Source organism: Zonotrichia leucophrys, chromosome 7 (assembly GCF_028769735.1).
Source record: "Zonotrichia leucophrys gambelii isolate GWCS_2022_RI chromosome 7, RI_Zleu_2.0, whole genome shotgun sequence".
Taxonomy (NCBI): Eukaryota; Metazoa; Chordata; class Aves; order Passeriformes; family Passerellidae; genus Zonotrichia; species Zonotrichia leucophrys.
Genome location: NC_088177.1, coordinates 10357253 through 10378321, shown reverse-complemented (window position 1 = coordinate 10378321; position 21069 = coordinate 10357253). Strand labels below are relative to the sequence as shown.

The following is a 21069-nucleotide window of genomic DNA, read 5'->3' as shown; positions in this document are numbered from 1 at the left end:
TTTTAATTATTCTACCAGTCTCTGCTTTTCATCACGCAGCTCACAGTTCAGTCCTGCTCCACTCGCCCCGGTCTGTTCATTTCCAAAATACCATGGATGACTTACAAAAGTGAGTAGGAAGCAGGCTCAGGAATTGCAGAGAAGATATAAAAATACTGCAAATGGAGAGGGGAAGCATTTTACAGCCACTTACACAGCGAGCAAGGCAATGGAAAAGCAGAGCTGTGGTGGCCATAAGGCTCAGCACACAAGGGCCTGTTCAGGAGCTAACACATCCACTATCCTTACAAACAAATTCCTGCCCAAAAAAATGAGTGTACATTGAAATAGTCTCTTGCCTTACTGTTGGTAAGCCTGGGGCTGTAAACAGAGCAAAGATACACCTTAGCACAGTGCCCACTATGGCACATGGCTATCAATGCTTTCCAGTTTTACAAAGTGGAAATACAGGATAATTCTTCCTTCTGGCTTAGCCCAGAGCTCAATCTAAAGCCCATGAGAGTCAATGGAAAGTCTTGAATGACTTCAAATCCACTTTTGAACAGCCCTCAAAAGGTAAACCACAGAGGGTGTGTTTGAAAAAGTATTATATTTGCATTTCTGGCAGGTAGTCAGCCAGCTGTTCCATCATTACATCACTTTGCCTCAGTTTAGCACAGCAGATCCATACACTAGGACCCACTGAATTCATTCCACCCCTGGAATTAAAGTGCCAACTTTTCAGCCACAAATGAATGGGAGACCTTTATTACACAGGTGCTACCTGTCTTTGTAATAAAGTCACATCTGGTAACGCTGGAAGCTTGCAATGGATTCCATATTGCTGGAAGCGAAGTTAAGCTAATTCCTTGCAGTGATTTTCCTTTCTCATCAAGGAATTTTCAATGCATGGAATTGCAGCTGGATCAGCCTGGCACAGAAGGGACTCTCCTGTGGAGGAGATGAGGTGCAGGGTGTGGGCATGCAGTGGGCTGTGCTCCCTAGGGCAGTGCCAGTAAGGATCTCTGTGAGACCTGAGTGTTCAGCAATCTGCCAGCCCTTCCTGCTGATCTTTGGCTCCAACAGCAAGGTCCCTGGGCCATGAAAGCTGCCCTCATCTTTCTTGTTGCTCCCTACCTGCGCTTAGAGTGTCCCATACCCTTGAAGGCAAGACAAGAGCGCTGTGAGAGCGCTCACCATGGCTCAGGCTCTGTGACCAGGGACACAAAACCACTGGACACCCTCCCTCCTTTCTCTCAAGAGGAGATCCTGCAATCCTGCTCTCTTGCCTGATGTGTATGCAGGCTGACTCTGCTCCAGGCAGCTCTCTGGCCCCAGCTAAGCCATCCCTCAGGAGCAATCCCATCCCCTGGGCTGCCCCACTTGGAGCACCAGTTGCACATGGAAGCACACTTGATCCCTGGGGGCAGAACCCGCTGCTGCCATGGCCTGCTGGGGGTGGTGGGAGCTGTACCTGTGGACTGGGTCCCAGTGAGGGGCAGGCTCTCCATGTCATCGTAAATGGCAACGATATTGATAGTGTACTCAGAACCTGGCCTGAGGCCATGCAGCTCAGCAGTGTCTTCTTCGCCCCCTGGAGCCGGCAATAGCTCATGGATTCCATCCTCAGGGCTTGAGTAGGTCACCCTGTACCTGGTGACTTGCCCCTGAGGGCTTTCCCAAGCAATTTTGATGGAATCAACATCCACCTCAGTGAATGTTAGTCCTTTAGGGCGGTCAATGTCTGTTAGGCAAATTAATGGTAAGAGGTTAAGTGATAAAAAGCAGGTTGTGGGTGAGGAAAATAAAAAGCATTTCCATTACATGCAAAGCGGTTTTCAGTCTGGTGTGGCAAGGGGGGCACTGGATTCTCCTCTGTGCTGCACCTTGCACGCATGCTTGCATTCCTAAGCCTGAGTTTGCAGGTGCCAGGCAGCAGGAAGGCAATCTTGGCTTTGCTGAAAACAAAAGGACCTGCATTGTCACCTTCAAAGCAGCCAGAGCACCAATTCTCAACTATTTTTGAGTCCCCCTGGCACCAAAACCTCTTTCACACAACCCCAGTAGCATTAAGCTACCTTAAAAGGGGACAAGAGAAAAAAAGGAATGGGAGTGCTAAGACCCATTTCTGCCATTTAAATGGCTGCTGGTGCCAAAGGCAGCCAGAGAACCCACCTGGCTCTGTAAGTTTGGGGTCATGCTGCACTTGCTGTTCACTACTGGGAGCTGCTGTGCTAAGTGCCAGTCCAAGGAGAATCCATCCCGCTATTTTCTTTCATAAATTAAGATCCAATTAACATACTCATCAAGAAAGCAAAATTACTCAGCATATTATATTGTAGAATCAGTTAGAAACAAACTTTTCAGCTTTGTATTGAGTGCACAGGGAATGTCCACAGGTGCAACTGGGTGATATGCACACCTCCATTAATTAAACCAATTCACAGGATTTCTTGGCAAGGTGGGAGCTCAGAGCAGGGGAAGTGAGCCTTGTTCCTCAGAAGTCTGGAGTGGCTATCACAGAAATACACAAAATGGGAGGATCTAGCATGTGATTTTTATATTCAATCAAAACCATGCTTTTCTAGAAAGCTTCATCTTTTTCATTTGCCATGTTGTATTAGTCTTCATTTTTCTGCATTTTCTAGTTGGCAAAGGTGATTTTTGTCCAGGAATTTGAATGTGGACTCTTCACTCATCTCTGCAAAGCTCTGGAGAAGCTCCTGCTGTCTGCAGTGTTTGGGGATGAGTCATGGTTTTGAATACAAGCTTGAGCAGGGAAGTAAGAATCAAATCCCTACCCCAGAGGTATCCCTCAAAAGCACTTTAGCTCAAACATATCCCTGCGTTACAAGGTTTTCTGTCTCTCCTGTGACCTGAGCAGGACTGCTGTTTTCTACACAGCACCTCAGTCCTGGAATTTCATTTTTTTGCAGTGCTTCATCCCAAGTATAACCCATGTGGTTTCCCTTACTCTCTCACACAGGGCAAGTGCTCCCAAGCCCAGTCCAGTCCCTTAATAGCAATCACCTTTGCCACCTAGCTCCACACAAAGGCGATCTCGGCACATTTTATCCACTGATTGGCTGATGGCAAACCCAATTGGTTGTTGGAAACCCCAAAAGGCTTTTGTAGCTTTAGTGAAAGAAAATAAGAAGCGCAGCACTTTGAGGGGGCAGGAAATTGCATTTTGGCAGTGTTGGAGGCAGAGGGACTGCATTTTTGCCAGCATTTGCAGCTTAGGTGCATGGTACTTCTCACAGGGCAGACCACCTCACTCTCTCCTGGAGACCAGGCCCCTGGCTTTTGCTTTCCCTGGGAATGTGGTGGTAGGTTCAGAGATCAATAGAAAACACGTGTTGGTTGCCATGAAGTGAAATACGTACTGGTGACAGCTGTCTGAACCAAGGGCTGGCTCTCCCCATTCTGATTCTGAGCATAGACACTGACCACGTACTCCACTGTGGGCTGCAGACCTTCAATAGTGACTTGAGTTTGATCTGGCAGGAGAGAACACCATCAGTCAGAAAGAACAGCACAAAGCTGGCCTCAAAGTAGCCTTGAATGAATGGCCTGTCTAAGCCATACTGTGAATAAATGTTATTAAAACAAGGTGGGACTGACAAATTAAATTTGCCTTTAAATTGCACCATGCTTCTCTGGCAGTGCACAATTGCCATTTGTACCTGCTCCAAGGCTCCACAGCTGAAAGGGCAGGTCAGCACAGTGGGTAGAACTAGGTACAGGGAGACCAGCTTTCACCACTTTTTAGGATAAGAATGACCACCAGCTGCATCACAAACATCCCCAAGTGCTGTGCTGATCCCACAACATGCAGTTTTCCTGAGGGCTGACATGGCAGGTTCCACAGGTACTACACTACAAACCTGCAGTGTATGTGACTGAACCCATGCTGTGGCCAATGGTCACGTTATGTGGCTTCCAAAGGATTCCAGCAAGTTTTGCTGGATGCTAGAAAATCCAATGCTATTTTCTTTGCCAAGAACAAACTTTTACAGTACAGTGGTGTCACAGAAATCTGAAGCTTTTGGGACAAAAATCTGCCTGAGCTCATCTGTCCTGGATGAGATAGAACTGAAAATCAGCAAGATGAAAAAAAAAAAGGTACAACCAGCAGCAGGATTTCAATGGTCACATCTTGCAGTCTTTACAGATCCAGTGAAGGATGACACAACTCTTACCTGCAGGGACATTTTTTGTTTTTGAGGGCCCATGTCCATTCTTGGGATTAGCAGTCACCCGATAGCCTGTGACTGGGGATGTTGAAGGGAGCCATCTGATGCTGATACTGTTGTCCTGGACATCAGTGACTTGCATCTGGGATGGTGTGTCTATTTCTGGGCAACAAAAATCATTTTTCTGAGTATGTTGGTACAGGAAACCCTCCCTCCACTTTTGTGTCCTGGCTGAATTTTATTCTGAACTGCTTAGAAAACACATGTTATTTATTTGCCTTTCATGGTAGCCCAGAGCAAAAAAGCCTGAACCATGATGTGTGGGTGAGTGATCTCATATCAATGTTAGCTGAGGATTTTTGTTGTTTTAAAGTCTACTTAATGCCTTTATCTGCAGCTACAGAAGAAGTAGGATTTGGCTATATCCAAATCAGGAGCAACACAACAGTCTTGGCATTAGAAAAAATGGCAAGACTCCTCAGGATCACAATCTGACAGTGAAGTACTGGAGTTAAGCCAGCAGTGACCCCACATTATGAGAGCCCAACAGGATTTGCACTCTGCAGTGAGCAGTTGAGCACTGCTTTTATCCCCATCTGGACTCCACAGGGTTTTCCTTCTCCAGGTCCACAGATCCCTTCTGTACCACCAAGACACACAGCTCCACAAACTGACAGCCCTACAGCCTATGGCTTCTAAAAGAAACCAGGGGTCAGCAGTACACATTCATGGGGAAAAGCCAACACAAAGCTGTGGGTTTGTTGCTTTGTTTGGTTTAATCAGATCTCACCTGTCCTGTAGGTGACAGTGACTGGCTTGCTGCTGGCAGGGCTGTCTCCACGGCCAGTCACAGCATACACAGTGATGGTGTATTCAACACCAGGCTTGATGCCAGTGATGGTGGCAGTGGACACGGTGCCAGGCACTGTGAACTCCTGTACTGGGCTGCTTCCACCTAGCAAGAGTAGGTTAAGAAAGAAATGTGATGGACCTGTAAAGTATACATATAAAATCTCTACAAAAACCAGGACAGTCCTAGATGCAGCAAACTGAAGACAAGACCCTGTTGATTTCAGCAGTTGTTGGGTCAAAATTGTTTAGAGGAAAAGAATGAAACATGCACATAGAACCACTTCTAAAATTACTGGAATACTCTAGATACTCTTTTAGGTAGACAAAACATAATTTGCTCTTTTTTTAAAAAAGCACTTATGTGTCTGCTACAGCCCAAGGTGCCTTTGCTGTTTGCTTTCTAATGGCCTCAGAACAGTTTCTGGTCTGTGACCAGCTGTAGCAGCCTGCCCTCACCTGTTTCACCATAAGTGATCCTGTAGTATCTGACTGTCACTGCAGGAGCATCCCAGGAAATCTTGAGGCTGGTTGGGCTGGTAGGGGTGACTTCCAGGTCCCTTGGAACATCAGACACTAGAAAAACAGAGAATTGAGAAGGAATTTAAAAAGAAGGAATTTAAACACAGTTGTACATCAGCTACATACTCCACTTATACTGTGCTCCTCTGCTACTCATCTGTCTGTCCTTGGAAGAGGAACGTGCTCTGAGCCAAAGAAATGTATCTGGTTAAAAACCATATGGCATTGGACTGGATTTAATGAAAACAGTTCTGCTGGCCCTAGAAACATCTGAAAGCAGCATGGGTCCTCCCACCTTATCCTAAACCAAGCCGTACCTCAGCACACAGGCATTTCCTCATGAGTGAAGCTGGCAGGGGAGATGTGGTTTAAGAGAAATGACTTTGCTAGAGGACACCCCAAACCCAGCAGTCCCTGCAGCCTCACCTGTTGTCTGCTGGCCAACCAAGGGCAGGCTCTCCTCCCTGCCGTTGACAGCGATGATGCTGACCACGTACTCGGTGCCTGGCAGCAGGTTGGTGAGGGTGATGGAGTTCCTGGAGGGGGGCACCCTCTCCTCCTTGGGCCGGCTCCCGCCCTGCTCGGGCTGGTAGCGGATCCTGTAGCCCGTGATGGTGGCACGGGGAGCGATCCAGTGCACCGTGAACGAGTTCGCCGTTATATCCGAGAAGTCCAGGCCAGTGGGGGAATCCAGGCCTGGGTGGTTCAAGAGATACAAGGGTGAGCTCAACCAGGCTGCCTGGCATCTTCACAGGAGAAAAAAAGTAATTCAGTCCCACTAATGAATTTTTAAAGGATGCATCCAAGTACCTGTTTTCTGGACTCCGTACAAAGGTGCGCTCTCGTGCTGCTCAGAAACGCTGTAGACTCTCACCAGATATTCAGTGCCAGGGAGCAGGTCTGTGGAGTTGAAGAACAGGAATGTGGGCTAATATTCCTTTGCTAACATCAAGAAGTTAATCAACCTACACGATTTTAACTGTGTTTTTTAGGAGACAATCAGGTGCTGCTTGATGGAAGATGTGAGCCTCCAGGACAATCAAAAGTTTAAATCAGTTATTTTTGTGGCACCATGGCTCCTTGCAGTGTTTTAACCTCAACAAGCATGATATCCTATATCATTGCTTCATCAGTTTGTGGAGATTGACTAGAAGCAATTACCTTTTTACAGGGTCCATTCTAGTTATCTGCTAGTTTATCTATGCACCAGGCCAAAGCTTTAGCTGATATAAGGGCCAAAGATTTCCAACAAAGCTGTTCTAACTCAAGACAAACTCTAAATTTGTTTTTTTTTATTCTGAAAACAAGCCTTGTCTCTCACCTAACCAACCAGACTCTTAGATAAGAGAAAAAAAACCTAACTATAAATACAACACAGTTTTTGCCCCAAAAATTAATGTCGGCTTTTGGAAAATGCCCAATTTTTGCTGCCATGTCCTGTAAGGTTCCAAAACAGGATGTGCTTTCTGGTCTGAGCATACAAAGTCAAAGGAGCAATGGCCTTTTGCATATTCTTATCCTCTTCTGAACCTCTGCACTGCAAGTCCTTGACATTACTGGCAAACCAGGCGAACAACACGTATTTACTGTTAATACCTAACCAGGCTGCAAATCAATACAATTGCCTCACAGCCTGATTCATCACTGTCCTTGGATTGATAGGAAAAAACCTGCCTGTGGTTTGGCTTTAACTTGGGTAAAGCTAGAGGCCAAATCCCATCTGGTCTGAGTTTCTATGAGGCTGCTTGCAACATCACTTTACATCAGCTGAGAATTTGGCCAGCCACACTCAAACAATTTTTTTTTGCCTCATCTTGTGCTACGTGGACCTTCTCACCCTCTACAACCTGTAGCAAGGTGAGGGCCAGTCTTTTCTCCAAGGTAACAAGAAAACACAAGACCTCAACCTGCACTAGAGGAGATTGAGAATGGATATCAGGAAAAATTTCCTCACTGAAATGTTGGCCAGGAGTGGAAGCGTTCAGGTGGTGTGTGTGGATTGGCACATGGTGATGCGAAGTTGATGACTCAAAGACCTTGGAGGTCTTTTCGAAATCTTATGATTTTATGACGAGGGGCTTCTCATGTTTGTTTGATTTATGCAGGTAACCCACTCACTTGTTAGGATGACCATGTTGTCTGAGGGGGAGACTGTGACCTCTGCAACATCTTCCTCCTTCTTGGCGGGCGAGTAGCGCACCAGGAATCCGCTCAGCACGATGGAGGTCGGGGCAGTCCAAGTCACCCTCATGGTGTCAGGCCCCACGTTAGTGAAGCGCAGGTCAGTGGGAGGAGGCACAGCTGCACAGCAAAGAACAAACCCACCTCAGCTCTCAGACTCATATTGAGCAAGGGGTCTGCTCAGGGAATCAACCACCAGAGAAGGTATCTCATGCACAACTGACTACGGCATCAGACTCATGCAAACAGACTTCTAAACTACATTTGGTTCTACTGCAGTTAAGAGAAAAATGTGTCTGCACTGCTGTCAAGCTGCTTTAACCTCTTGGCAATTCCTGATATGTTAAATGTACCCCGTGGGGCTAATTTAAAAACAAGGTAGCAAGTTTCAAGGATGTGCTTCTAGCAGCTGGATTTTGTATTACAGATGTGGTGCCAAGAGAGGTTTAAAGTTGCCATACAGCAGCTACAGATGGAAAAGTAATCTCATCTAGAATCCATACATGCACACACAGGAGAGGAGAGGGTATGTCACTAATTTCCTATGACTCTACTTCTACTCATGTCAAAGGATTTACAGCCTCAGGACTTTCAAACCCAACAAGATTTCATGCAAGAACCAGTTTCCAGCTCTCCTTCAGCTCATGCACTATAAGAAACCCTTGATGGTGTGGCATGGCTGTCACTGGCATGTACTCAGGGAGTGGTGTCCATCTGCATCCTTTGGGGCATTGTGGAAAGAGTGGAGCCACCATGGAAATGGGCTGCAGGAAGCTCAAACAGCTGTCAAGGCTGGAGGGTGTCTACTGATCTGCTCCGCCCTCCAGCACTCCTATTTTGAGGAATCAATGTTTTAAACAAACACACAGCTCATGTTTCAGGCTCTTGATTCCAACTGGATCCTGGAAATCTGAACAGCAGAAGGTGAGTCTGGCAAGTCTGTAGTCATTCATGGTATTAAAATGCCTCCAATTCAAAAATGAGCAGCGCCACATCCATCCCCAGCTGCCATCTGGGGAAAGGAGCCAGCTGGATCTGCCTGGCTTTCCTGCAGCAAGGGGCTCAATTCCTCTTTGGACAAAGCCCCAGCACCCCAACAGCCAGTGACAGCCAGTGACACCATCCACGTCACAAAACACAGAAGTTTTCAAAATTCACCCGTTTGCTGTGTCAGAGTGGTAGGGGCGCTCTCTCCGCCATTAATGAGTGTGATTACACTGATGTCGTAATCAATGCCCGGCTCCAAGCCTGTCACTGTGTAGTATCCTACTGAGGAGTCCACAAAATCTTCAAAAATAGGGACACTTTCTCCTGCTGCCACTACTGTGATGCGGTACCCAATAATGGCGGAGGCGTTTAACGGGGTCCACCTCAGGCCGATGCTCGAGTCAGTTATGTCAACAAAGCTTAGGTCAGTGAGCTGGGGCACCTCTAATGAGGCAAAGAGCAAATGGGAGAGGCAGAGACACACGGAGGCAAAAAGAAAGACAAGGAGAAAAAAGCAGTGGTCATCACTATTAACATCGACAGAACTTGAAGCAATTGCGGTGATATGCACAATTTCTGTTGGGGGTTTGGGGGAACAGGAAGGATTTTGGTGGGGTGGTTTTTGTTGTGTTTTTGCTTTTGTGGTTTTCACTTTGTTTTCTCAGATTTACCCTTCAGTGCAGTCTCCAGCTGGTTCCCTGGGCAGACAGAAGCTGAAACCCTGATTGCTTCACAAGCTGAAACTCCAGTTCTCTTTAGACAGAGTTTTCAAAGAGGCACTTAACTTGCAACAAATTCACTTTGAGCAACGATGAGCCACAAAGACCCATCATTTTTTGACAAAAACAGAAGTAGAAAAAAGCCCTTTTTTCTTTCTACAGGTATATTAAAAGAGAGCAAAGTTTACTAAAGTGCAAATAAAAAAACTCTGTTGATTGACCCTCTAAAACTCTTGTTTTGTTCAAATGGTGGATCTAACTTTTATCACTGGGATCATAAAACATCAACTCTTCAACTCACTTGAAGAGGCTAAATCAGACCCTCAGCTGCTGAGAACCTTCACAAAGTTCCAGGGTACATCATCCACTGTCTGAACTATTTCCACTGCACTTGGAAAAAAGCCTCAAATGCCTGCAATGGCTTGAGGATCTGGCCCAGAATTCCTCAAGGTCTACTTACCAACTAACTGCTGCAATATATGTGCTAAAAACAGATGATGTGAAACAGTAAGTAACAGAACACTCCCTTGGAAACATGGAAATGGTTAAAAATGACCTTTAGATGGTATTAATTTTGTCTGAGTGACAACATCCCCGAATTCAGAGGTTATGCCCAGCATATGATGTGCCCAAGAGCCTGACATATGTGGCTAAAATTGTTCAAAATCTCAAGTTTCAGCCCCTGAATAAGAATGCCCTTTAATGACCTTTAAGATGCTGCCTAAATTTCTGTCGGGAAAATAAGCCCAGCTGTAACTGTTTTCCCTGCTGATATTATTCCATTAGCAAAGGTGCTCATTTCCTGCATGTTAGAACCAGCAGAACTGGGCAGGGAATGGGGAACTTTAGATGCATTATTAATTAACAATGGCCAAACCTTCAGTTGCTCAAGTCAATAAACTGGTATTGACTTCAGCCACAAGATTTGGCTGTGTAGCTTTATCAGGGTGATCCTGAAACCAGTGGGAACTAATGGATGCTCTTCCTCACTCAGGATCAGACATCAGTGAGTCAAAGATGCAGGACTCTGTGTCCATTCTGTTCATTACAAGTTAGTTTAAAAAGAAATTAAGGGACAGCAATATTGCTTTAATAATAGTGGCTTTGTTCTTTTTTGATGTCCTTCTTGGAAAACACTTATTTTACAGAAAAGGTGCCAAAAAAAAGCCAGTTTTCTGTAAAATAGTTGTTTACCCACATGGAATGCATGTACCATATCACCTTTAAAGAGTTGTAAAAGCCAGACACATACATTCTTAGCTTTCCCTCATCAGAAGATGGTGAGGGGCTAAAGCTATTCCTGCATAACTATGCAGCATCACAGTATTAGTTCACCCCAGGGAGCACACAGCACTTCAGTGAAGCACAGAAATTTTAAAGCAGTGTTACAAGAGCAAGCAAACACAGTAGCTGGCATCATCTCAGAGCAGAAACAAAAACAAACGAAGCCTTCACAAAGGAAAACTAAATGCAACCATTTGGGGAAATGCATATTAATTTTGCTACTGTGGCTACAAAGGCAGTTTCTGCAGTCCCCACAGATGTCATGTGAGGTGGCACACTCCATACTGTGCCTCAAGTGCCACAGTGACGGACCTTTCCATCTTGGCTTTCCTCTCCATTGTGCTCAAGTGATCTTCTGCCACCAGTGCTGCCAGAATTTCTCCTGTGCTCTTTCCCACTCATACCTCTGCTCACCTACTTCCTGCTCCCACCAGCTGTGCTCCAGATGCTGGGGCACTTCAGGGCTAAGTTAAATCCCTGCTGCTGCTGCTGCCCAGCTCAGTGCACTGACACAGCAGATCCATGTGCTGATGACCAGCCTGTGAAGCACCACACAGGCTCCCCATGCATGGGTGTAAGAAGTTCTGTCACAGACTGGAACATAGCTGTTCTGCCTCTTGAAACTAAATGTGAAGTCTAAGCCCTCTACCAGCAGAACTAATACAAGTTCTGCATTGTAGAGCTGTCAGGCTTAGCCATTTGAGCTTGGGCAGCTGAAGTTGCTGCTCAAGCTTTGGTTACCTGGTGTGATGGTTTCTGAGATGGGCACACTCTCCTGGTCATCCTTGACAGAGTAGACGCTGACGTTGTACTCCACGCCAGGGTTGAGGTTCTCAAAGGTGCAGGTGGTCTGATCTGCACCCACCACCTCCTCCAGGGTAGAGCCCTGCTGCCCATCCGTGGGAGCAGTGGTCACACGGTACCCAGTGATGCCTGAAATACAGAGGCCAGAGTCAGCAGTTTCCTCATGGACCCACTTACATCAGTCCTCAGTGTGATAGCTGAAGCAAATGTGACATTTTACAAGTGATTTTGCCACCCTGGGCCCAGCAGAAAAGAGGCTGCTTTGTCAAGCACCCCAAAATGAGCTTCCCAGGACCTAGCCATGCCACCCTCATGGCATTTCTGCTCCCTTTGGGACCCCACCAAACTGAAAATCTCAGGAGTTTTGAGAGGAACTTCTCTCAGGACTCTCAGAAAAAGATTCAGCTACCAACAGAGGTTTTTGAAAACTTTCAGTCCACTTCTTATGGGAATCAATTGCAGAGCTCCCATCAGCTATTGTGGGAGAAGAGTTCATCCTGAACATTGTCAGAACTTCCACACTGACTTTCCATTTGTCACTTCCACAAATCTTTGTGGTTCACTCTGCTTTCCTTCCCTCAGATTATTTTTCAGCCACTTATATATTTGAAGAAACCCTTCAAATCCTTAAAACAGCCGAAATATTCTAACACATTCATGCTCCAAAACAGCATTTTATACAGAATGTAAATCATTAGGAGTCTTATGGCAAGTTGTAATTAGCTGCAAATTATATCCTTAAATATATATAGAAACATTTGTATTTTTCTTTATATTAATCAATGGCCGATTCCCCACCAAACTGAAGGGCACCACAGAAGAAGTGTTAGTTAGCATTCTGCTCCAAGGGGAGGTTTGAGCAGAGAGTGAGTTCACAAGGTTACCTGGAGATGTGCTTCTCTCCCAAGAGACGATCAGGATGCCAGTGTCTGGATTGGACCTCAGGCGCAGTCTGGTTGGTGGGGCCAGTGCTGCAAGTGTTCAGAGAAATGGGTCACTGATGGCACCAAGAATCATGCTGGCTGCCTCAGCACCCCTCTCCCCACAATATTCTCACCCTTTGGAATTAGCCAGAAATACCCCCCTAAAGCTGTGACCCTGCACTGCATGAGCCAGTGCTGCTGTCACTGAAAAACCAGCCCACGACAGGGCGGAGAGACCAGAACTGCCTCCCAGAAGGGAGTGGAAAAGGGCATGATGGAGGAAGAGCAGGTGCCATACGTGTAGTGACTCTCCTGATGATGGGGGTCTCTCTCTCCTGGCCATCCATCAGCACTGTCAGACTGTAGGTGTACTCCACGCCGGGGGTGAGCCCGGAGATGACGATGCTGCCGGAGTCGGAGATCACCTCGCGTGGAGCCTCCCCGCCCTGGCTCGGCCGCACGCCCAGCTGCAGGGCACAGGGGTTTGCTTTTCAGTCACGAGCTGTCAGCACCTGACTGACCACCCAGCAGCACCACTAGGGCTGAGCTCCAGCTGTTAGCCCTGTAACTCGTGCTCTACATGTCCCACTTGAGCTGAAACCCCATGTCTGCACTGACCTCTGTCACCTAAACCTGCTCCCTGTGAGCAACATGCCCTCTGCACCTCTCCCCTTTGTGCTGCCATCTTCACCACAGTCCATAGGAAATGGCTTCAATCTGCCCTCCCCACCACAGTGAAGCAAGAGGAAAACCAACACATGATTTAGCTCATCCTACCTTGAAACCAATCCTTGGGGCAGGTGTCCAGGTGATGACAATAGAGGTCTCGGTCACTTCTGTGTTAAAAGGAGGAACAGAGCCAGCAGGCTGATCTGTGGAGTGAATTGACCAGAGTTCAAGTCTACCTGCTGTGATGGCTCCAAACAGTTTGAAAACCTGACCTACAGCAGCACAAATAGCCAGAGGTATGAAATGAGTGCTGAACTAGATCACTTCTGAAAATCCAGTGATTTGAGAGAGATCTGACAGATGATTTTTGTCTGCTGCTGGGCTTGACAGACACAGTATGCAAGTGGTCTAATCACAGCCAGAGCTTTTATTCCTGAGGCAAACAAAAACACTCAAGTGGATGCATGATCCTTTATGCATCCAGCTCCAAGAATCTGGGGAATCCTGTTTTTTGGCATGGTATCTAAAGTGTTCCTCAAAACTCAGCTATTTTTTTTTTATTCATCCACCATATGCCTTCCAATCAGCAGAGTACCACACCCCTGTCTGTCATCCAGCTGTCCCAGCAAGGACCATCCCATCCCTCACTAACATCTTGTGAAGTCAGCAGAAAGGAGCCAACATCAGTCTGAGGCATCTGTGGTCTCACTGACATCTGTCAGAAGCATCACACAGAAGCCAAAGCCTCTGTGCATGCCAAAATCAGCCTAAATAACACCACCGAGTTTAATCTGAAATGGCCTTGTTAGTAATGTTATTAATGAAGAGGCCTGGTTAATCAGATCTATAGTCTGAAACTGGACTGGTTTTATTCAGACAAGCCAGAATATATTATATCTAAGATATCAAATCACATTCTACTTGAGGAATATTTATAGATAGGACTGTCAGCAAAAAGCACCTTGCCAATGTCAACAATGGTACTCTGATTGAAAGTTTGAGCCCTTATTTTAGTTTCACATTGTTCTAAAAGAAACCACATTCTCTTTTGAAAAGAGGATGTGGTTCTGGGCTTGGGTGGCTTTGACTTTTGCTAGTTTATGTGATGGCATCATCATCTTTTTAGAAGTGTGTGGGGGTTGTTACAGAACTCCCTTTCCTTCCAAAATCTGCTTAATATTTCTTCCAAACCAGCATCACAAAGAGATGACTGAAATGCAAAAAAACCCCAAAAAACCCCATAGAATACAATGTTTGTGTCAGTTTGGGTAACTGCAGTTGAGCTGCCTTAGATGGTATGGCTGAGCTTGAGAAATGACTGCTTTCAGCTTTATGTAAGTACCAGACTAATCATTCCTTGCCCATTTTAAAGGGATTTGTATTCTTTCCTTCATTTGTCATGCCAAAACCAAGCAATTAGAAAGATCAAGTAAAATTAAATTTCTCTGACATCCAGTAAAGCAAAAAGTGAGGTACCAGTAGTAAAGCTCTCCCTCTTGTTTTTAATCATCAGGAAAGCTGAAATATATTTTACTAAAAGCTTTTTTATGCAAATAGCTCCTTTTTCCTGCCAACGAGTTCAGAAAGAACAACAAGGAGCATTTCCCAAGATGTTCAGCTGCTGGAATGCTACTTCAAAAGGCTGCCCCTGTAAATCAACTCACAATAGGCACTTTTCAGCACAAGTTCTGAAGAAGGCCAGGGTATAAAAGGGGGATGTGACGTGCGTGTGCCTCACTCACAAGTGGTGAAGACGCCGGTCTCTCTGCTGCTCTGCTGGTCGCCCTTCACGGCCACCAGGTACACGGTGTACTCGGTGCCAGGCTGCAGGTTCCTCAGCAGGTACTTGGTGGCAGAGGGCCCCACGTTGTAGGTGCGGGGCTGCCCTCCCCTGGTGGGCCCTGCTGTCAGCCTGTAGCCCGTGATGACGGCGCGGGGCCGCGTCCACAGCACCAGCACCGAGTGCTCCGTGGTGTTGAGGAACCGCAGGTTGGTGGGGGCGTCGAGCTCTGGGGAGGCAAAGCAGAACACCCATCAGCTTCACAGCTGAACCTCCACCTCACCCCCACTTCCAAAGCATGGCCTGGATTTCTAATGGGTTGTGGGAGGAGAGAAGGTGGCACTTGTGAGAGAGCTGGGAAGTTATTTCACTTCTGCATCCACGCCTCAGCACCATCCATTAATTCACCGAGACAGGCAGACCTGAGCGCTCCAGGCTGCACTGATTTGGGTCTCTGCCATCTCTGCATCCCATGGGGAAGGCAGCCTAAAGGTTGACCCCAACACACTCAGGAATTTCAACAGTTTCTCATGAGTGCAGAGCATTTTTTTAAAACCAGCTTGGTTTAGACTTGTCCGTGTAAGCACGGAAACCTAATTTTAGCCCTTTTCTATGAAAAAGATTTATTCTTTTAAATCCTTGCCCAGTCCTCTCAAAATCCCTTCCCAAAATAAACCAGCCCTACTTTGTCATTTGAATGTCAAAATAAGTAGTAGTCAGCGACTTTCTGCAGAAAACCAGTTCCTAGATGTACTTAAAAATATTCACACCACAGAACCAACCATCCAACAATTCCAAGCATGCTCACCTCTCCCCTGGGACTCAGGGAACAGCTCTTACCAGGCTTCCTCCCTTTTTTATCAGTGCCCCTGGGAATCTGCTGAAGGTGATAACCCAGATAACTCCATAAATAAGAGGCTGAGGCAGCACAGCTCCTTCACTGGAGCCACAGTGACTGGTGGAGATGTCACTGCCTTGGGCTGAGGCAAGGTGAGGCTCTGCAGGGGAATTTGCCCCCACAGCAGGCAGGGTAGCACTGGCTGCAGCAAGGAGTTCACAGGGTTCACATGGCAAGTCTCCCCACCTTTGCTATATTTTAACCATATACCGAACCTAAGAGCAGTGAGGTTTCATCAATGCCCTTTTTTGCTGGCAAATGTTTTTTTCTCCTCCTGGAGAAGAAATATTTTGGCAAAAAAATTTAATGCTTTCATCACTCTCTCAGCGATTCAGCAGCAAGATGCTTTTGTCCTTTTTGTTTTCTCCATTTTTGAGGAGGGAGGAAAAAGGAAGTGAGGTCTTCCTTCTTCCACCACTGGAAACAACTGGGGAGAACTCAAAAAGGAGTGTAACCTGGCTTAAGCTCATCTCCAACCCACTGAAAGTTAACTTTATCCCTTGCTGGTACTTAGATCTGGGCTAAGTCTCATCTGACAAAGATTGTATCTTCCTAAAATGTGTAGCCTAAAGTCAGTTCCTTTCTGCACAATTTAATTTGCCAGCTCTATTAGGCTTCTATCACTTCCTCTCCCCATGGCAGAGGGAAAAGGGGAAGATTAAAAAGCCACACACACACACACAGAGTTTATTTGTAGACTGCTTTTTAACGGAAGGCCAAAAAGAGAATCACATTTACACCGTGGGAAGAGACTTTTGCTGCAGGGTTTTCCTTGGGAACCCTGAATGATTTCTGTTTCCCAGGACTTTCGATTACAGGATGCAATTTATGTGAATAGTTTCTGCAATGTGGTTTGGGCCAAGCAGTTAAGCAGATGATCACAGCCTATGGAAAACGATTCCAGACATTTGTGACTCTGCTGTCTGAATTAAATGTCTATACTCCAATGTACACCTCTCTGTGCAGTGTCAGAGGAACCCTACACCTAGCCCAGGCTCCTCAAAACAACCACAGAAAATTACAGATCTGGCTGGGAACTGAGCCCTTCTTGTTCTAAATGCCTCCAAGAGGGCTCAGATTCCTAAGTTGCATCCTTGCTTTTGAAAGCCTCGCTTGAAAGAGGAGGGGGGGTGCTCACACCATCTGTGCTGGGCTCAAATTAGACACCTGTGGCAAAGGATGGACATAAGGATCCCATTCTCCCTGCACAGTCAAGGGACAGGCACTATTCATTGCTCATAACTTTATGGATGGAAGTAAGGATATTCCTCAAACAGCATGGCTATATTCACAGATTATCCCATTTCCTTTCCTTCCCTCTCATGTTACTAACAGCCAGGCTGGGTTCTCAGAAGTTGCTCTTATTTACTGAAAATTAGCAGAAGAGCAGCAGATGCACATAGCTGAATTTTGTCCCTTTGAATAAAGTGACCCAACACAAATACCCACTCACCCTTCAATTGTCCAATAAACAGGACCTGATCAAACAAACAATGTCCCGTGTTCTGTCTGATCTGCTCCTCTTGGATCAAAAACTGAGATAACCACCCAGATAAAATTCCTACTCTTCCATCTGAAACCCTACATCTTGCCCAGCCACTGCTCCTCTCTCTTCTCTGCACTGCTGCAAAGCAAAAAACAGTGCCTGACAAAGTGCATTTCTCCTCACACTGGTGAGGAGCTGCACTGCCTCTAGATCATTAGCAATCAGATTCTGAGGGATTCTGCATGAGCCTTCCTTGCATGTGCAGGCACAACTGCTACTGCTGCCAGGGGAGCCAGATAGGTATGGAGCTGTCAGAAGGGAGATGGGGATTTTCAGAGGAACCTCAGCAAGGCTTTTAAGTCATATTGAAATCTGCCCTAAGGTACCAGGAAAAGAAAAAAAAAAATTATAAAAGTCACAGGCTGTGATCTGTGCTGTAAAAGAACTGCAGGGTCCATCAATTCTCAGTCAGCAATAAAAAAGTTGAATTCCAGCCATACGAAATTGTTTTAAAGTGCCATGAGACTTGCACTCCCATTGGAAAGCCCTGGAGGAGGATAAATCTGCTGAAGAGATCATTGTTAGAATGAATGAATTCCCAGTCCTATCATCCTACTGATGGGATACCTCCTGGGCTAGAACTGTTGCACTTCAAGTGCTCTGTTTATACATTTCTCCAAGTGACAGAAAAATCCACGCTTCAAAAGGCCGAAAAAAAGACACTTACTGGTGGTTTGCTCTCCAGTCAAAGGTTTGCTCTCCCTGCCCTGGTTTACAGCAAAGATCTTGAAGAGGTAGGTTGTTCCTGGGATCAGGTCAATGACTTCAGCAAAGGCGCTCCTGGTGATGGGCAGCCTCTGGCCGTGCTGGCCGGGGCGGTTGACGGGGATCACCTCCACCCGGTAGCCGGACACTTGGCTCTGGGGAGGGGTCCACATGATGGTGATCTTGATGTCAGAAACCTCCACAAACTGCAGGTCTCTGGGGGAAGGCACCTCATCTGAAAGCACAGGGGTACAACAGTTGTCACAGGGAGTCCTTAGCAGAAGGAGAAGTTAGAGGTTTCCATGGAAGGAAAATAAAAGTGAATTTTCCTTGAACAATGGCTAGCCCAAGACTACTTACCAAGTTAAAAAAAATCAGGGTAACCTCACTGTAAACATGCCTACACATATTCCCAGACAATATTCAAGCAGACTACAACTCTAATCTACTTTAAAGTATACTATGTCTTCAGAAGGTATCTTGCTGTGACAGAAAGAATTGAAAGACCAGATGTGGTATGCTACAGAACTTCAAGTAATGCAGAACCAAAGCCTGAGGGGAAACAAAAGTACTCCAGGGGCTGGAAACAGTAACCTCCTTCTAAAATTAAAAGAGAGGGTTTTCAAAACCCACAGCATGTCCTGAATGTCTGTGAATAACTTGAAATCCACCTTTTATAATTAAACAAGTACAGGGGCTGATCTGGCCTTACTGCAGTCAAATGCAAAATGCCGTTCCCTCAGTGTTGGGCCACAGTACTGCACCCTTGAATTCCTGTGTTTAAATTAAGTTTCTTGAGACTGGGACTGATACTGTCCTAAGGTTAACCAGTGCACATTTTTGGAAGATGCAGAAGCCAAACCATAAAATCATTGAGCTGAGTTCACTCCTGGTAAATTCCCATTTGCAAACATGTGCTTGCAACTTGCAGGACCATGAAATTCCACTGCTTACCACATCAAATCCCAATTCTTTCACTATCCCTTCTTTTGGTTTGGTTACTCAATCCAACTGGATACTTAAAGAACCCTGAAACCAGAAGTTTTTTAAATACTGAGTGCCTCAAGTTTAGATCTTATGGTGCTTTGGCACATCAGTCAATGCTGAGCAATCTCCCTTCCCCACTGACTGTAAAGGAAAATAATGGGTAGGACTGGAAGGGAGAGGGAAAAGTCAGGTGAACAGTTTGAACATTGTGTTGTGGTGTCTGATACATAACCCTGAACATCTGGGAGCCAAGTGCTGGGTCAAAATAATACACCAGGCACTTCAGAGGATTTCTTAGCAGAATCCCCCTAAGATAACTTGGCAAATTGATCTCTTCTGCAGACAGTGCAAGACCTGCCTGCAGCCCAATCCCTAGGAATTAAAAGCTCTTCATGCAAAATGGTGTTTTGAATGTGTCAATAAATATGATTTTACTAGAGAACTTCAATACCAGTGAAACTTACAATTCAAGCCCACAAAACCATAACTGAGCTCATTTAAGCACTCCCTTAGCAGCAGAAACCTCAGTGACTGAACCCCAGAAGATGAGCATTACCTGTGCGTGGGACCCCAGTGGTTTCCTGCTGGATGAAGACAGGAGTGCTCTCCTGGTTTTCTTCCACAGCATAGATGCTGATGTTGTACTGAACCCCTGGCATCAGGTCACTGAGTGTCACAGAGGTGGCAGTGTCAGGCAGGTTGAGCTCTGTGCTGCTGCCTTCCACAGAGGGAACGTAGACAATCCTGTAGCCTGAAGCAAGAGAAGTATGTAATCCTCAGCACAAGCAGTAAGCACAAAGAATGCTAGAAATGAGGGCTGAACTGATCTCCCTCCTGAGCTTTGATAAAAATAGTCCTGAACTGCAGAAGGACCTGTGGCCTGCCTGTGCTCACGTCCCACTTACAGACCACACACCCACACCACCTTCCAAAGCACAGCCTGACCTGGGTTAGGATCTGAGGTCTGACATGTGGATTTAGGCCTGCACTGCTCTCATGCTCACTATGGGATGGTCTGGATGACAGATACAAATATAAGGGCTTGTTTTTATTTAACACAAATCCAGAAGGAATTGTTTTACATCCAGCCTTGCTTGGTTCAGCCACTGAAGCCAAGGAAATGCTGAACTGCCCATGTGCTTTCCAGCTGGTCTCTCTGACCAGGCAGAATTTTGCAATACCTTTATCCCAGAGTTATATTTTCCTTTTCACCTACATTTTAGGTTCTATCAATAATGCAGAATAAGTGCACTCCAACAGGACAAACCTGTGATTGGAGCCTGTGGCCTGCTCCAGCTGATGACAATGGATGTGTCATCCACACTTTCCACTGTGTGCTCAGGTGGTGCATCAGGAGCTGTTTAAGACAAACACAGGAGGACAGCAAGTGTGAGATGAGAGGTAACAAAAATATCTTGAGCAAACAGTAACAACAGCTTTCAACAGCAACAACAGCCCCCAACACATACCTGTAGTCTGTGAAGTAGACAGGATGAGATTCTGCTCTCCCTCCTCAGAGATCTGGTAGACATTAACAATATACTTGCGACCAGGAAGCAAGTCAGGGATGTTGACAGAAGTGGCTGTGCTTGGAAGATCTGAGGAAGGCAGGAGAGAAAAATTTGGTTTAGCAATTCCATCTTCTTGCTTTCTCTCCAAATTAAATAATTGAGAAGCCTGTTCTAATCTGGGTTGAAGCACAGTCTTCCTGCAATAAAACAACAATTTCTCTGCACTGTGTTTGGTTCACCTCAGAAGAGTTGTGTGGAGAGTTGGGACTAGCAACCAAGGGATACTGCACGGCACCTTGAGCAGCAGCCCCCTGCACACTGTAGCCATCTCAGCTGAACACTCATTTCATACCCTGACTGTTGAACTTTCAGTACAGAAATATATGGTAAAACTTTCACATGAGTAGGTTATGTGGAAACACTGACTCATGAGTGAGAAGAATGACATTATGAGGGCTAGTGGACTTCTTTCCCTTCTCCCAGATGTCCACCTACGTGCCAGATGTAGAAAACTCCCCAAGAAGCAGCT

At 46.0% G+C, this 21069-nt stretch overlaps 1 protein-coding gene across 6 annotated transcripts in view; it reads right to left on the bottom strand.

Annotated features, from left to right (window-relative positions):
* The window catches only part of FN1 (fibronectin 1), a 53461-nt gene that overhangs the window by 10933 nt on the left and 21459 nt on the right, over window positions 1–21069 (bottom strand). For 3 of the 6 annotated variants that reach the window (XM_064717598.1, XM_064717597.1, XM_064717599.1), the window contains exons 16-33: window positions 20499–20627; window positions 20297–20386; window positions 19586–19780; window positions 18005–18277; window positions 14856–15122; window positions 13222–13316; window positions 12743–12911; window positions 12406–12492; window positions 11459–11650; window positions 8886–9158; window positions 7665–7847; window positions 6357–6446; window positions 5973–6242; window positions 5484–5600; window positions 4966–5130; window positions 4182–4337; window positions 3366–3479; window positions 1454–1723 (exon numbers count right to left, since the gene is read on the bottom strand). In XM_064717598.1, the coding sequence (XP_064573668.1) occupies window positions 1454–1723; window positions 3366–3479; window positions 4182–4337; window positions 4966–5130; window positions 5484–5600; window positions 5973–6242; window positions 6357–6446; window positions 7665–7847; window positions 8886–9158; window positions 11459–11650; window positions 12406–12492; window positions 12743–12911; window positions 13222–13316; window positions 14856–15122; window positions 18005–18277; window positions 19586–19780; window positions 20297–20386; window positions 20499–20627 (3135 nt within the window). The remainder of the gene's footprint in view (window positions 1–1453; window positions 1724–3365; window positions 3480–4181; window positions 4338–4965; window positions 5131–5483; window positions 5601–5972; window positions 6243–6356; window positions 6447–7664; window positions 7848–8885; window positions 9159–11458; window positions 11651–12405; window positions 12493–12742; window positions 12912–13221; window positions 13317–14855; window positions 15123–18004; window positions 18278–19585; window positions 19781–20296; window positions 20387–20498; window positions 20628–21069) is intronic. The other 3 variants (XM_064717600.1, XM_064717601.1, XM_064717602.1) reach the window with 3 other exon arrangements.